The sequence below is a fragment of the Hetaerina americana genome, unplaced genomic scaffold (assembly GCF_022747635.1).
Source record: "Hetaerina americana unplaced genomic scaffold, ioHetAmer1.1.p SCAF_120, whole genome shotgun sequence".
NCBI lineage: Eukaryota > Metazoa > Arthropoda > Insecta > Odonata > Calopterygidae > Hetaerina > Hetaerina americana.
This window is the reverse complement of record NW_027286293.1, coordinates 144,482-160,811: the sequence shown is the minus strand read 5'-3', so window position 1 is coordinate 160,811 and position 16,330 is coordinate 144,482. Positions and strand designations below refer to the sequence as shown.

At 41.8% G+C, this 16,330-nt stretch overlaps 1 protein-coding gene across 1 annotated transcript in view; it reads right to left on the bottom strand.

The window, feature by feature from the left end:
• LOC139685925 (uncharacterized) overlaps nucleotides 1–16,330 on the bottom strand; it is a 143,496-nt gene that overhangs the window by 23,992 nt on the left and 103,174 nt on the right. Inside the window, exon 2 of the mRNA XM_071583056.1 lies at nucleotides 6,422–7,713. Within this exon, the coding sequence (XP_071439157.1) occupies nucleotides 6,422–7,696 (1,275 nt within the window). The 5' untranslated portion in view covers nucleotides 7,697–7,713. The remainder of the gene's footprint in view (nucleotides 1–6,421; nucleotides 7,714–16,330) is intronic.

The window sequence follows — 16,330 nt, the reverse complement described above, 5'->3', positions numbered from 1 at the left end:
AGGATTGGTGCAAGGAATGGGGATTAATGCTTTTCATAGACAAATGTGCAGGTTTGAAATTTGGAAACAAAGGAACAAGGCGAACAGGATTAAAACTACGAAATAGAGGGTTCAGTACTGACTACGGCCGATCAAGTTAAATATTTAGGGGTTGTTCTAACACCACGCCTTTCATGGGGAACATATATCAGAACAATATGCGGATCAGCTTTAAAGAAACTCGGCTTCATAACATGGGAAATGTAGTGAAAAAGTTAAAGAGAGGTTTTATTTTGCTCTAGTTAGACCTCGTTTGGAATATGCCGCAAGTATTTGGGATCCTTGGGAGAAGATTTGGCAAAAAGAATTGGATTTAGGTAGAGAATGAGGCAAAATCCGTCAGAGTCATTATAAATGTTATTTATTTATCATTAGTCCAAAAACAGCACTTCGACCTTCACACACTGACATTACATTTTGGCAATTACATACACCAAAGCCCTAAGTGGAGGAATAACCACCTATACGGGAATCAAACCCGCGACCTCTAGGTTGGCAGATGAGGACGTTACCCCGCCGTCACCGGGGCCATATGATAAGAACATAGATCTCTCGGGTATTTAGGCTGGGAGCACTTTGAGATACGAAGAGAACAGGCAAGACAGACTTTTAGAAAGATTCAGAACAAACGAGTTTAACTATGACACTAAAGGAATTATAATGGCCCCTAACTACTTAGGTAGATCAGACCACAAAGATAAAATGAAGGAAATAGATTCCAGTGCAGACAGATACAAATACTCATTCTTTCCCGGAACAATCAGAAATCATAGTAGTAAGAAACCGAAATCCTCTTAGAAATATTAAAAAAATGTAATTAACAAGTTGGAACAAAATTAAACATTGCAAAGATATTAGGTATATTTGTGGGTGCATGTGTATGTTAGTTGGTAGTTTGTGAGTTTACACGTGTGTGGGGTGTAAGGGTTTTTGCATGAATGTATACATGTTTTGTTTGAAGGCGTATAAATTTGTGGGTTTTGCATGTGGCTTTTTTTCTTAATTACGGGTGGTGCCCTAACACCCCCCACCACATGCCTTTGTGGCGGCTTGTGGGGTATTAAGTAGATGTAGTAGGACGGATAGATTTGAAATGCCGTTTTTTCCTCGTACTATTAGAGAACATAATAGACTTCGAAATAGACAGAATAGACAGAAATCGCGTAGGAGGTAATTGGAGTCGTTAGTGCATGTATATATTTGTTGATGTCTCGCATGTCTCTTCCTGCATGTTATTCTTTTTATTTAATACAGCCATCTTTTTAATGGATCTAGTGCATTATTTTAATGTACGTATCCTTTTACTGAATATTGTTGCAAGTGAGTGCTTTCCCTCGTGTGATTAGGGGATGTCAAGTGCATGAAAAAACTAATATTTGTGTAGATGTAACATGATTCGGTTTTACATGTGATTTTACTCCAATTGACTGGTGGTGACCTAACACCCCCCGCCACACACCCTTGCGGAGGCTTGCGGAAAATACTGTGGACACAGATCAGACACAGAACGCTGTCGGAACTAGCGAAATCAAGCGCTACCCTCTGTTCCTGCTCTAACAGAAAGTCTTCAATCCATTTTATTGCGCTCCTGTTAATACCTGCGAACTTCAATTGATGAATTAGTTTACCATGGGGATCCTTATCAAAAGCCTTTTGAAAATCTAAAGGGATTGCATTCACTTGCCTACCACATTCACCCGATAAATATGAGTCAATTGTGACTAATCATAATTGGATCTCGCATGAGCGGTTTTTCCTGAATTTGGGCTAATTTTTACTTAAGAAGTTAATGTTGCCGAGGTATACCATTATGGAACTTACAATAATGTGATCCAAAATTTTGCAATACAGAGAAGTAAGAAATACGGGTCTGTAATCACTGGGGACCTCCCTGCCACCACTTTTATAAATACACGCCATTTGCGCGGTTTTCCTATTGCTAGGGACTTTTCACTCTGTGAGGGATTTGTTAATTATGACTTCGAGACACCGGGAAATGTTAGGAGCTATATGCTTGAACACCCCAGCCGGTATATTCTCGGGAAGCGGGGATTTGCTGGGTTTAATCTTTCTGAGCGATGATTTCCATCATAACTCCTCCGGATCTGATACCTCTATCGCGTCGGTAAACTGAAACCTTTTGGGAAATTTTCTCGGTCGTTTACGTCATCATACAGCCAACTCTGGGCCTAAAACTATATCAGCGCAATGGCTTTGAATTACATGCTCGAGGCCCGCTCTCTCATTTTTGAGGCTTCTGCAGTTTGAGAGAGTGGTCCCATAAGTACCTGGCCTGACCTAAAGATGGAGGTAGTTGTTTTAAAACTATCACTGTATTAGAAATTACGCAATCTATAAAGCAAATGTTTCAAGTTTGAAAACGTTACGTTGTTTAGAATTGGTTTGGCAGCCATCAGTAGTGAACGTTTTCAGTGAATTTGTGAAAATGAAGAAAATTGGTCATCGCTACGTGATACAATACTTTTATTTGAAAGGCCTCAGCCCAACCAATATAAAAGCTGAACTGAATTCTACTCTGAGTGAGCCTGCTCATTCGTTTACAACAGTATAATATTGGGTAGCAGAGTTTAAGCGAGGCCATACGAGCTGCTAAGACGAGCATCGCATTGGTCGACCAAATGAGACGACGACTCAAGAAGTGGTGTAGGAAATCCACGACCTGATACTGAATAATGTTCGCGACTGAAAGTGCGCGGGCTAGCAGACATAGTAGGCATTTAAAAAAGTGCGGTTTATCGCATATTAACTGAAAATTTGGACATGAGAAAGCTGTGTGCAAGATGTGTGCCGCGTTTGATCACACTCGAGCAAAACCAGTGTCGTGAAGACGTTTCAATTGAGTGTTCAACAAAGTTTCACGGCAACAAAGCAGAATTTTTGCGCCGTTTCATAACCATGGATGAAACAATAGGCCCATTACTTCACACCTCAGACAAAAGAAAAATCAAAACAATGGATTCAAACAGGCTCCAAAGAAGGCGAAGACTATTTCATATGCAGGCAAGGTCATGGCGTCCGCTTTTTGGGATGTGCGTGGGATAATTTTCATTGACTATCTTGAAAAAGGAAAATCTATCAACAGCGAGTATTATGCGAACTTATTGCAACGTTTGAGCGAAGAAATCAAGCAAATGCGGCCGCATTTGGCTAAAAAGAAAGTGTTGTTTCATCAAGACAATGCATAGAAATCCGTTACTGTGATGGCCAAAATTCATGAATTACAGTTTGAATTGCTACCTCGTGCGCCTTATTCGAAAGATTTAGCCCCCTCAGATTATTTCTGTTCACCAACTTGAAAAAAATGGCTCGGTGGTCAAAGATTTTCCAACCGTGAAGAAGTGATGTCGGCGGTTAATGGCAGGAGCAAAAGAGTTCTTATTAAAAAAAAGGGCATGGAACTTATTGAACCTCGCTGGGAAATGTGAATAGAGCTGAAAGGAGATTATTTTGACAAATAAATACATTTTTTCCCAAAGTTTTGTGTTTTCTTTGTTGGGTGGGGTACTCCTGGGACCACCCTTGTAATACAAGGATAGATAGATAGTTTTTATTTTGATTGATATTCGTACTTATGTCTACATGAAACACTTAACTTATTGCTGCGTCTATTTTCTCGTGTTGATTTAGTTTTCTATGCGTTGCCCCGTTGATATTGCTATAGTATTCATGAGCAGAAATAATAGTGCCAATCCCCAAAAAAGGGAAATGAAGCCGTATGTGAGTACTTTAGAACAAGTTTAATTTTGCACGCAGATACGTCCTCGCGATCGTAAATAATTGGATAGAGAGGAGGGAAAATATCTATTAAGATGATGACTAGTTCGGGATTCGGAAAGATCGACTTTATGCATGTATAAGAAATGAGTTATGATGACAATGTGGATAAAGAACAACTCAACTGTATTTAACTCGTATATTCTGAGGTGTTCAATTAAGTACGCTGGGAAGAATTAATAGATCTATTATTGAGGGGCTATTGGAGGACCAGACGAATTATCCGCAAACTGGGCGTTTCGGGCTTCTTAAGATGCCTGTGGACCTTGGAGGTCCGGCCAGGGTCGATGTTTAGAAGGGGAAAAGGAAGGGCTGCCCATTAAACGTGAAACAACTCTTAAATAGGCATTAAAAGATTATCCGTGGGAAGGAGTCCTTGAGTCTAATCAAGTCTAATCTAAGTTTCTGTATCGAGACTATGTCAGTGAAAATCATAAAATGAACACGACAATCCAATCCCAGTCAAAGCCCCCATCCCCAAACCAAAATCCAGTAAACCAAATAATCCAATCAAAATATAAAATCTCATATCTCATTAATAGTTTTTGAAGTCTAAGTGAAGGCAAATTTTCGCTTTTGTATAAGATATTTCACGTATCGTAACAAATTCTCAAAAATACTTTAGTAGCTTGTAAGTTGAATATCGCCAAATTGTTTAACAAAAACATACAGCATATGGAAAAATTCAACATGAAATAAAGAAATTCTTGGGTTAGCAATACTGTTTTGCACACGTTTGTTTGTGTTTTACGACTATGGATTCCATTTGACAAAAATCATAGAGTTATAAAGATTTAAAAAGCAGATTGAAAGTTAAATATTCCGGTGAGAGGTCTCCAGAACTACGTTAACTAGAGTCTCTTTGCAAGACGCGAACATTCATTACTGGCACCGCGTTTTTCCGTCTGTTTCTATTTTTGCAACTTTGTTGAGGCACACACCAGTTCCTTTTAAGAGATTAAAAAGTGAATTCCCCATGTCAAAAACGTGAATAAACCCTGTATATTTTAATAAAATCTTGCGTCTCTTCTTGATTATTTACTCCCGCAAAAGGAAAAGGAACCAATTCGTGGGCAGGTCATGAATAGATTCTTCAAGCAAAGAGCTGAATGTTCTAGATATTTTCAATTAGTGTCATAGCTTTACCTCAGAACCTTTGCAGATTTTAAAATGCGCCGTTCTGTGCAACAAGAGATGGCAAAATTGGTTCTTGATCCGTGCAGTTTTATTTTTGACTAAGTTTTAAAAACTTGTGAAGTGCATACGTTTTAGAAATCTTTGAAAAAGAGATAGTGGGACGTGTATAATAAAGGTTAACTGTTTCTCCTATTTTTTTTAAAGCCTTGCCTTTCATTTCGGAATTTCAATCTTTCAAGGTTCAAAGACACTTTTCGCTAAAATACCAATTTTTTTCCAAACGATGACATGAATACCTGTTGATCAAAAAGTGCTAATTTTAAACAATTACAACTATCTGTTCATATTTCAAGATATTAAGTAAAAACTTTGTTTTGCATTTTCAATTGCTTTCAGTTTACTGGCAATATAACTTGCTAAACGTTTTTAATGGGATGGTGCTTTTTTAATCAAACACTGAGACATTTGGACAAAAAAACTTCAATTTTCTTCCTCGTATTATCTTACCTTACTTTCTAATGCCAAATAATGATTTGAAATACTTTTCTGAATCCACCTGCAGCACCGTTGTGCTAACTCATCACGCAACTTTATGACATTATTAGTTTTGAAAGTCAATATTAGATGAGAAAAGGGTATTATATATCCCAGTGTATTTACCAATTGCAATAACTAGCGGGTGGATGGGATAACTGCATTTGTTTCGGGTGTTACTCTGCTTTATAACTACCTATCCAAAATTCATCGAGATAACCACAAGACACTTTTGGAGTAGGATTTTTAACTCTGAGTGGGGATTCCGACCTAATTGTCATCTATGGTCGCTCATTTTTAAAATTGATTCACGTTCCGCACAATATGCTATAGAGCAGCTTAGCGGTAGGTGAAGGGTTTATTAAGGGGTGTTATAGAATATATCAACTGACTCTTCTCCTATATTTCCGTTGCCCATACTCGGCAGAGTCTATTGCGAGTTTTGCCGCGTAGTGTGGGATGAGACGCCAGGTTTTGAGACCACTGTCGATCACTTTCTCTAGGCTAAATAAGAACTGCTGCCGGGACAGCACAGGTAACAAAGAGGGTGGAGAAGTAATGTGGAGGGCAAGCCAGTTGGCGCAGAGAGATCGTTTGAAATTATTTATTTAAAGTTGTACTTCACGTGTTGCTAATTGGGAGGCCACCATATCTGTTGAGGTTGCCAGCTTATTAATTAACCATTTTCGACCCTCGAAATGAATAATAAATGATCTTCGATGCATCGGCTCTTTCTAATTATTCAAACCGAGCTCTTTGGCTTGAAAAGAAATATCGAATGGTTTCCGAAAGATCAGAATACCACAGGATGGTATTCAAGAGTCCGAAGACCTAAACAAAAGATACAGAAACTGGTTGGCCCAAAGAAAAAATTTCAGTCTGCTCTACGAGTCGAAAAACGTGTGCTCTCACTTACCACCCCGAAGTTCCGCCACGGACTGCTCCTGTTCCCGCTTCTTCCCTTCTTGCGGTCCTCCCTCATAGGCTCATCCTTGACCGGCACAGTGCCTGCTCGCTCGCGTCGAGGCGCCTTGTCCGACCCCTGGTACTTCTCCCGAGGGGCTTCCGTCCCCTTGCCGTCCGCCCTCCTGCCCTTCTCCGATCCATCTCCGTCGGACCCGGCCCCAGTCTCTTTCCCAGTCGCTCCCTCCCACGCAGTCCTCGGCCCCTCGCCACGGGCGCCCTCTTCCCATGGATCCTCCCTCTGCCTTCTTACCTCGGCTTCATTCCACTTGACCTGTGGATTCGCCGACGGAGAAAAACGGGGAGGCGCGGTCTCTTGTGAGTACACCTCCAAATGTGTGGCCAGCCCGGTCACGTTGGCTTCCTCGGGCACGTGCCCGCTGAAGGCCGCGGTAGGAGCCGCAGCGTGGATCGATCCCGTTCCCTCGATCGGCCCATCATCATCCCCCGGCAACTCATTGTCACTGACGTCTCTACCCTTCCTTTGCTTCCTGCCACCCTTGCGGACTTGGCCGTCGGGGCCTAACTGTTTCCCCAGGCCCGATAGATTGAGCCTCTCTGGGCCACGGGCACCGGGCTCGCGGATCCTGTTATTGTGAGCATCGTACTCCGCGTCCAGGTAGTTGGACGAGCCCGGTAGCTTCCGGGGTTGTCGGAAATCATCTGTGATCATCACCTTCAGCTCGTTGTCATTCCCGGTTCGATCGTCATCTTTCTCAGCAGCGAATCCGACTTGCGATGAAGGAGGCTCGCGGTAGTCCACTTCATCCTCGTCAGCATTTTCCTCGGTCTCTTTGGAGTAGAGCACCAGGTATGCCACGTGCTCATTAGCGCATCTAGCCTGAAGGAAGTCGTCGACAGGCACAGCTATGAATCTCCGGGGTCGCCTGCGCTCCGTGCGCGTCGGCTCCTCAAAGCGAATGCCGAGGTACGCCTGCTTGCTGGCACTGGGCATTGCCGCGGACTCCCTCACCGCCGCCGTGACGTCCAGCACCCTCCAGCCGCGCTCTCCGCGAGCGACGGGGTACGAGGCGATGTTGGTGGGCCGGCGGCGGCTGTGCGGGTTCACGCGCACCAGTCTTACGTGCATCGGTGGGTCCAGCGTCTTACGCATGCGCCTCTGGTGCCGCGTGCTGCCCTGCCGCACCATCCGGCGGCGTCTCAAGTGAAGTTGGGCCTTGTAAACGTCCTCGTTCGGGAGCAAGGAGCTCATGTTGAAAACCAGCATGTTCTTCCGGTGCGAATCTGAAAGTAGAGATACGATAGGAGTTGAATCGCGCGCGCGCGAGAGAGTCAATAAATTGATTGGGTTAAGCTTTACTTCTATGGGCGATTTTCACGGGAGAGGTAAGAAAAAGAGAAAATACATCTATTTCCAAGTATTTTTCCTTGCAATACTCCAAATGAAATCCTGAATATACGTGTCACTCAAGTTTCATATTTCCACCTTTTTTCAATTTATTAAAAACATTTTCAATGGTTAATGGCAAAAAAACCATCATCATCGAAAAGTTACTTTACGACTTTATAAAGCCTTTCTAATCCATAAAAAATAAGTTCTATTTTTCTCCTTATTCTCTTTTAAAAAATATTATTCCATTAATAGCGGACCTTATTCACTTGCTGACTTCTCAATATATTCTATATCCACTAGTTTGATTTTCCGAGAAACAAAAGGCCTCTTATAGTTCATGTTTCTATAGTTCGATGTTTATGGAAGAAGGGACCACTGGGTCTCAATTTCGCCCAAATTAAGTCCTCTATCTATCATCCTATGTTTTATTCTTTTCCTCCCGATTATTCCTTGAGACGGGGGCTTCAGCTCATGTAACGGTGATTACCACCCCTTTCCTGTCGCATTTCACATGGTCTCACGCTCCAAACCAATAGAGCTAAAAACACTCCACGTACCGATTCCCAACAATACTAAAATCATCACTTTCAGAGGGATTTCAACTTCACTTGCAGGACCGAGGACCGTCCGCGGACTCAAGGCCCTCAACGGACTGCATTTATTGGGCTGTGCCGGGGACCGTAAAACATCTTTGTAAACAAAGAGGGCGGAAGGAGCTCTCGAGTTGCGAGAAGAGGTTACTCCGTGCCCCTAACTTCTAACAACGCGTGCTTCCATTTTCTTCCGATATGAAGAGGGACTTTGGAGTGCGGAAGACGCCGAGGGGGTTTGGACCTGCGGAAGGGTGCGGCGTAGGCTCCGAGGAAAAAGGGAAGGAAGAGGGAGGAAACATTTAGCACAATCCCGCCTTTAATATGAGTGGCATACCTTTGTCCTTCATTAGCCACCACCCCCGCCATCGCGTAATAGGGACGAGTGGGGGGGCGGGGGAGGGGGCATTGGGAGGGGCCTGGCGACATGGCTCGCCCTTAATTTGGCTAATTGAAACCACCGCTCCGCGCCAACCGCCGCGCGCCTCCTAATGATCCCGCCCCACACCACCGCACGCTCACCGCGAGCGTCCCCCCACCCCCGCCGCCCCTATTACCCCATCCCGAGCTCCCCCTCCCCCCGATCCGGTGGTGCGTGACGACGGTGGGGAGCTCCCTCGCCCCCCCTCGTCTTCCTCCTCCGCCCCCAACCTCGGCACACCGACTCCCCCTTGCTTCCCCCCGGGGTGCCCCGAAATCGGCTTGTGGGGGCTATGAGGGTGGTGTGGTGTGCGTGCGGGCGCCCGGTGTGACAGTTGGCGCCGCCAGCACCGGATTGCTCCCGGGGGGGAAGCGGCATTAGTGGCGGTCCCTTGTGCTGCCGGGGGAGACGGGCCTGGGGTGAGGCGGCGGGAAATTTTGCGGAAGGGGCAAATTGTTTTCTAACGAGGGGGGGAGGGTGATCGGTCGGTCGTGAGAGCGGAGAGCTCGGGAGTCGGAGACGTCCTCGATTGATTGGCGGCTCCCCTCTGGCTGATCTGAAGGAAGAGGTGATGGCTGCTCCTCGCGTCTAGCTCGCAGGGCCGCGGCGGCCTGATTAGCGATCGCCCCTCGGGAGCGAGGGGACGGAGGGCCGGGTGTCGGTCGGGGGACACGACACCGACGCGACGCCGCTCGGCGTGCCGAGAGACACCTTGGCATTTCCAGTCCCGAATTCGTGGGGACGGGGAATCCACCCGACCGGGGTTGGTGCGGAAAAATTCATGGGGCCTCGCAAGGCTCCTCGGGAACTCCTTACGCCAGAGAATGCCTGTCATTTCAACTGAAAATGCTTGCGAGAGAAAACTGAAGATAATAACGGTATAATTCTTAGCAAAAGTGGGATTTTATATATTCCATACCATTATTACGCGGTGAAAGATAATAGAGGTCGTTGGAATAGTACGAAGCATAGGATAATCAAATATGTAAGAATATCAACCATGTAACCATATCACCCATGCCAGTTATTTTGACGAAATATACGTATAACGTTCCTTTTAAAAAAAACTTTGTAAAAGCCAATCATTTGAACAGAAAATGGACATGAACTCTCAGACAGAACCTCTACCCTCCAAGAGTTGGCGCAGAAAAATAAATAAAAGCCCCCATAACGCCTTCTGAATCACTGTAATGTAATAAATATAATAAATGTAATCGATCACAACTCAATTGTCCCCGTAGGTTATTTACGATATTATCGCAATGGTTCTCTACGTGGGAAATTCGCTTCTTTGGATAGTAGACAGGGGAAACCAAGACATTTGAGTGAAAGAAAGAAGTCTGGTACTCCTTTCATTGACCGCCTAATAATCAGTCAACTTATGAGCAATGTGAAAGGTGAATCAATTTCCTTTGGTCATCTATCCTGCTATATACATATATTATTGAGCAGCATAGCTATAAATGCCGATTTTAAAATCCCAATAAAACTCTCTGCGACCTTTTTCACTGATATGAGTAAATTATGGAAAACTACCAGTATAAATTTCTCTGTTAAATATCTACGCCTCCAACTCAGTGCCAGGAGAAACGGTGGCCCAGTAGGCTAATGCATATAAATAACTCTGTGAGGATCGTACGCCCACAACGCATTGAATTATTAAGAAGACATTTTTTATCTATATTCATTTTGTAAGTGATGCCACATAAGGTATTCACGCAAAAAAGTTGCAGGGCTTAGTGCTAACTCCGTTAGCGCGTCTCTCGGAGGAAAATTGGAAAATGATAGTAGCTGAGTGCAGCCGCATAATTTCGAGGTGAATATAAAAGCAGTCCCAATCGGTGTGGAGATCCCTGGGTCGAAACATCTGGACCCATGCCCCGTCGCCAATTACACATTTTTTCAAAACCAACCGTCGGCACAATGATCAAATAAGGGGATAATTTATCGCGTCTGAATCGCTAATCAATTTAAGCAATCCTCGCATCTATTGGCTCACCTGCCCCTATCAACTAAAACGTGTCTATTTTCTCATGTTTTGGGAAACTCATTGCCTTTATTTTATAAGTTAACCAATTATAATAATTATGATTACAGTAATTAAATGAAGTAAAAATGCCATCATTCAAAATAATACAAGTGACATCTAAACAAAAAAACATATTTTAATACCCGTAATCAGTCATTTCCCGATATTATTAGTTTTCGAGAATGGTATAATGGTGGTTCGTGCATTGAAAGGTGAAACATATGATACTCAAATATGTAATTATATCATCTGGGTGAATTATTAAACCATTATAAATAAAACAACCGCCCTTTGTAAGCTATTAAAATAGTTGACAACACTATAGTCTTCTCAATCTGCAAGATACGGTCTCGTATAACGAGTATCTTCTTCGGAGTGAATTGCAGTGGAAAAGGAGCATCGGAGATTCGAAAAAATTGCACGATAGGCAACCAAATAATTGAGCAATAATACTCATATCGAAGCGAACATATTGATTAGTTATGATAACAATTTTGCTGCGATTAGCCAATGCATACTTAAAGCTTATGCAGGAAGAGGTCATGAATTCGAGGAAGAAATAATTACTTTAAGACTAATTTATTAAGAATAGAATATACCAAAATACTACCCTTTCTCCGAGAGAACGCAGTATTAGATTCGTTACTAAGGAAACTCACGTAAACAAATACAATGTGTAACAATGCATTTCAAGATTGGAAATGCGAAAAGTAGTGAAAACGTGCATACCAGCTGAAACAAGACTTCGTCATTACTCATAGATTGTAGAAAAATGACATTACTACGCAAACTTAGTAACTCGTGCAGTAAGACTTGGAAATAGAATTAAATATGAAAAGCCGAGAAAACAGAACGGGAAAGAAATGGAAAATCGTACAGTATTTGAAGCAGTTGTAACTGTAGGACTTGAAACTGTTGGATTCTTGAGAAATCCACCGGGCGAATAACTCGCCCGGTGGATTTCTCTTGTACCTGTTTCGTATTTTAGCAGCTATAATTCATTGAAAATAAACAATTATCACCTCAAACCTTATAACTACATTTGTAGCTTATTAATTCATATTTTGCATGCAATTTATTTGAAATCTTTTGGAACATTATTGCGCATAACTTTATATGTAAACAAAGACATATTTTTCAAAACGTGATTCTACTGAGCACAAATAGAATTTAACTGGCCTCTACAACTGGTTAAATGGTAATTTTATGCTGTTTACTTTTAAATGAAACAAATCTTCCTTGTTCTCAGCCTGTGTATTACTCCTGCACTTAGCATTAGGAATCCGTACAAATTTTGACGTCATGTGGGATTTTTATAATCCCTCGCTATGAGAAATAAGCTGAAGCGCTTCCCTAGAGTCCTCATTCGGCTTTCTCTGGCCGTGACTGCAAAGGGGTTCCCATGCTGACTCCTAATTCCCGGACTGAATGTGCTAGTAAAAATTTATTCACAATTAGCATTTATTCTCTCAACTTTACCTGGCATTACCATAGCTTGTTCAATTCATTTCTTCAAATTTTAATTTTAATGTATTTATTATTGTTGTTCTCAAATATTTTAAGTAAGTTAAAAAATATAACATCAACTCTCCTGCTACTAAGTTAAACACGAGTTTACTCCCTCATGAACCCTCTTAACGCCCATGGAAAACGTCCGAGTATTAATTTACCTTCAGTCCATTTAGAAAATAGGAACAGATGCACTCTATTTATTTTCAATTCAAAATTTCCTGTCGAGTTCAAGGTACTCATTTTTACAAATAGCGTGATGTAAGAAGGAACCCCTCTCTTTTGCTTCAGAAGATAATTTTATGCAGTAGTCTAACTTGCATTTATCAATATAATCTGACTCAAACTATTCATTAATCGCACAATAGTCACCAAAATTTGCTCGATGCAGTTTTTATATGCAATATTTTCACTGTCAGCAATAAATTCTATACTGCTCTATCAAATATATGAACTCATGTTTCTCACCCCGAATGGTGTAGCCAGAAACTGGCCTATTCACCGTTGTTTTCAGTCGTTATTAATGTTGACAAGGGGTGAAAATCATGCAATAGAAATCGGCATATGAGTTCCACTGCTTCAAGTGAATACTTCACTGCTCTCTCGAATAAAATGATGTATTCTAACCAGCTTCTTGATTTTAAATCATTCTTTATTAATTCAGCTTGAACAATTTACAGGTGGCCAAATTATAAATGGAAAGTTTCAAACATTTCCGTAGCCTATGAAGTGAAATAGTTCCCAGGTTATCATTTCCAAGTCATCAATTTGACTTCCCTTAGCTTATTATTTCAAATTTCCTGGCTGGAAAAACATGATAACATACTCTTCTTTGTTTAACCGCCAATTGGGATTATGTTTCATCAAGATTCGGATCAATATGAGATGCGTAAGACGCGATGTCACCTTCATATATTCATCTGTTCCTGATTTTTGTCTTCGACAAAATTTGCCCCCGGAATCATTATCTTTTTTAAAATTGTCCAAGGAGTGGAATATCATATCTGAATGGTTCACTGAACTAATACACATTCACATGGGGTACCAATGCGCCAGACATAATGCTAGAATGATAGATTGTGTTTTCTGAAATTACAAGCCGCAGTGTGATGTACATTTGAAAGCTCCAAACGCATCTATGGATTCAATGTGCTGAAACTACTATTTAAGTGAACAACAACGCAGTTCATATCGACCATCGCTTTTACATTCCGGAGGTGCACTTTGACTTGAGCCAAAATTTTGGTTGCTTTTGATAATGCCCCCAATCACGTACAGTCATTTGCAGAAGACCTCGAACTACTCACGTTGGCGGATGCCATTGGCCCGTATCACCGTTCGAAGAAAATAACTAACCTGACCGAGAAGGTTAAGCAGCTCCATTTTGCCTTGCCGCCATTTCCGGCGCTTCTATTTCCCTTTGAGGCCTCCCCCCTCCTATCCGCTCCCTTCCACTCTTTAAAAATATAGTACTTCCACTCCCATCCGTGCCATTCCCGCTCTTGAGACTGCGGGTTTCCTCTCATTGGCAAGATAAGCCACCACCTATTCATTTGAGGTATATTATAATTTAAATCTTATATAATGGAATAGAACGTTCGCTGAAAAATATTAGCCCTTATAAATCCTTCGGGCCCGATCCAATACCCGCTCGTATATTTAAGGACCTAGCGATGGAAATGGCAGCGTATCTAGAAATCATATTTAAGAAATCTCTGATAGGTCACAAGGTTCCCAAGTATTGGATAACGGTTAATGTAACACTTAAATTCAAAAACGAAGACAAGGAAGAACAGAGCAGTTACAGACCTATAGTATTTCTCTCACATCCATTTCATGCAATGTTATGGAACATATAGTTCCATAACATTGCATATAGCTCGATAGAGGGATACCTCGATAGTCAGAAGTAAGTGATGAAAAATCAGCACGGTTTCCCGAAGGGTAAGTCCTCCGAAACACAACTTACGCTTTTTGTTCGTTACATCCTTAGTTCGGGAGAGAGCTTTGTTCCAGTGGTCGCGGTTCTTCTAGATTTTATAAAGATTTTCGATAAAGTACCTCATAGTTAACTACTCACGAAGCTAGAAGCATATGGTATAGAGAAAAATATCCTGGGCTAGATAAAAGACTTGTTGAATGGTGGCGTACAATGGGTAGTCATTGATGGTGTTCGCTCTAATGCAACCCTCCCCTGGGTGGTGTGGTGGATATGGTGAATGTGTGGATAAGCTAACAAAAAATTAGAATTTAACAGGAGAGTGTTGGGGAAATGTGATGTAAAGGTCAAGAGAAATGTTATCATTCGCTTTTTAGGCCTCAACTAGAATATGCCGCGAGTATAAGGGATCTTCATGGAGTTTGATTGATTGTCGGATTAAATCACGTGCAGCGTAAATGAGCAAGATTTGTAAAACGTTGATGTGATAAACTTAGAATCGTATCCAAATATTCATAGGAGCTACGTTAAAAATCACTCACGAAGCGAAGGTTAAATTACAGATTGAATCTCTTGCATCAAATGGAAGGATGTCAATGGTGTTACAAATTTTTCATTATGGCCATCGTATTACGGTAGGTGAGAGCATTTCAAGAAAATTCAAAAGATTTAGTGCAGGGATCAGAATAAATAACGTTTGTCCGACCGCGCTGGAGGAGAAAGGTGTTTTGGGTCAAGGGTAGTCTGGTGTGTAATCGTCTCCTGCGGTGGCTCGCAGGGTACTCAATAAATAAATAAGTAAGTGGCATAAATTATGATGTTGAGGTGCACACGGTGGTATGACACATCTCCTGGAAACAAACCCTTGTGGGATTACACTCCTAAGTTATGTTGGATGCAAGTTTTTCTTTGCTTACGAAGAGAGCAGTCAGTTCAAGATACAGGGTGACGCAGAATGGACTCCCTGATTTGATGGCTAAATTGTATAAAAAAAACAACCAAGATGATTAAAAAGGTTTTTATTTGAAAAACTACATCCAATTTCATTATTTTAAATTAGGATTTAAAAATTATTTCATCCAGGTGACGACCTTGGTGAGCGATGCACGTGCTGGGAAAAACGCTTTCGAAAATTCTTTTCAGCATATCTTGCTTATATTAGCGATGACATCTGTGATTTCCTCCTTAAGAGCTCCCAAAGTCCTTGTTCGAACTTTGTAAGCTTTAGCTTAAAGGTATCCCCAAAGAAAAAAATAACATTGACTCAAATCCGGTGAGCGGGGGGTCATGGAACATCGCGTCGAAAGGAGATCAGGCGGCCGGTAAATTGGTCCTGCATCATTTTGCGGGAACGACGGACGGTATGAGCCGTGGTACCGTCCTGTTGAAACCAAAAGACTTCGTGTCATATTCCCTACCATACTCTTCCATTTTGGGGAATTAAAAGTTCTTCAGTATCTAACAGCAGCGCACAGAGTTCGCAGTAGCAGTTGAACCTCGAGATCCAAAAAAGGAAATATATATATATATATATATATATATATATATATATATATGTGTGTGTGTGTGTGTGTGTGTGTGTGTGTGCGTGTGCGTGCGCGCATGTGTGTGTGGCAGTGGTTGCTTCGAGCACCATTTCACTTATGGATCTGAAGGCAAATCAAGGTGCATTTGAAATTTGTTATGGAAATCAAAAAATGTAGTATTCAAAATCAAAAATTGGTTTCATATGATCACCACAAGCAATTTTTTGAAAGAAAATTTGGCCGAAAAGTATCCATTTGGAAAAATGGAATTTGGAAAAAAGTATCCATTTCAGAACTAATATATAATTGTAAATAATACACAATAGTTTTATAAAGGTAGCGTTTTATATTTTCATGATCCCGCAACTACTTTCCTTATGTGTGACCTTGATTTTCTTCCCATTTTGTAAGTTTTGCCCTGCAGTTTGCCACTATCCGCAGCGAATTGCGAGTTTATCAGACTAATACCGCAACCGAGCAGTGCGGATGGATGC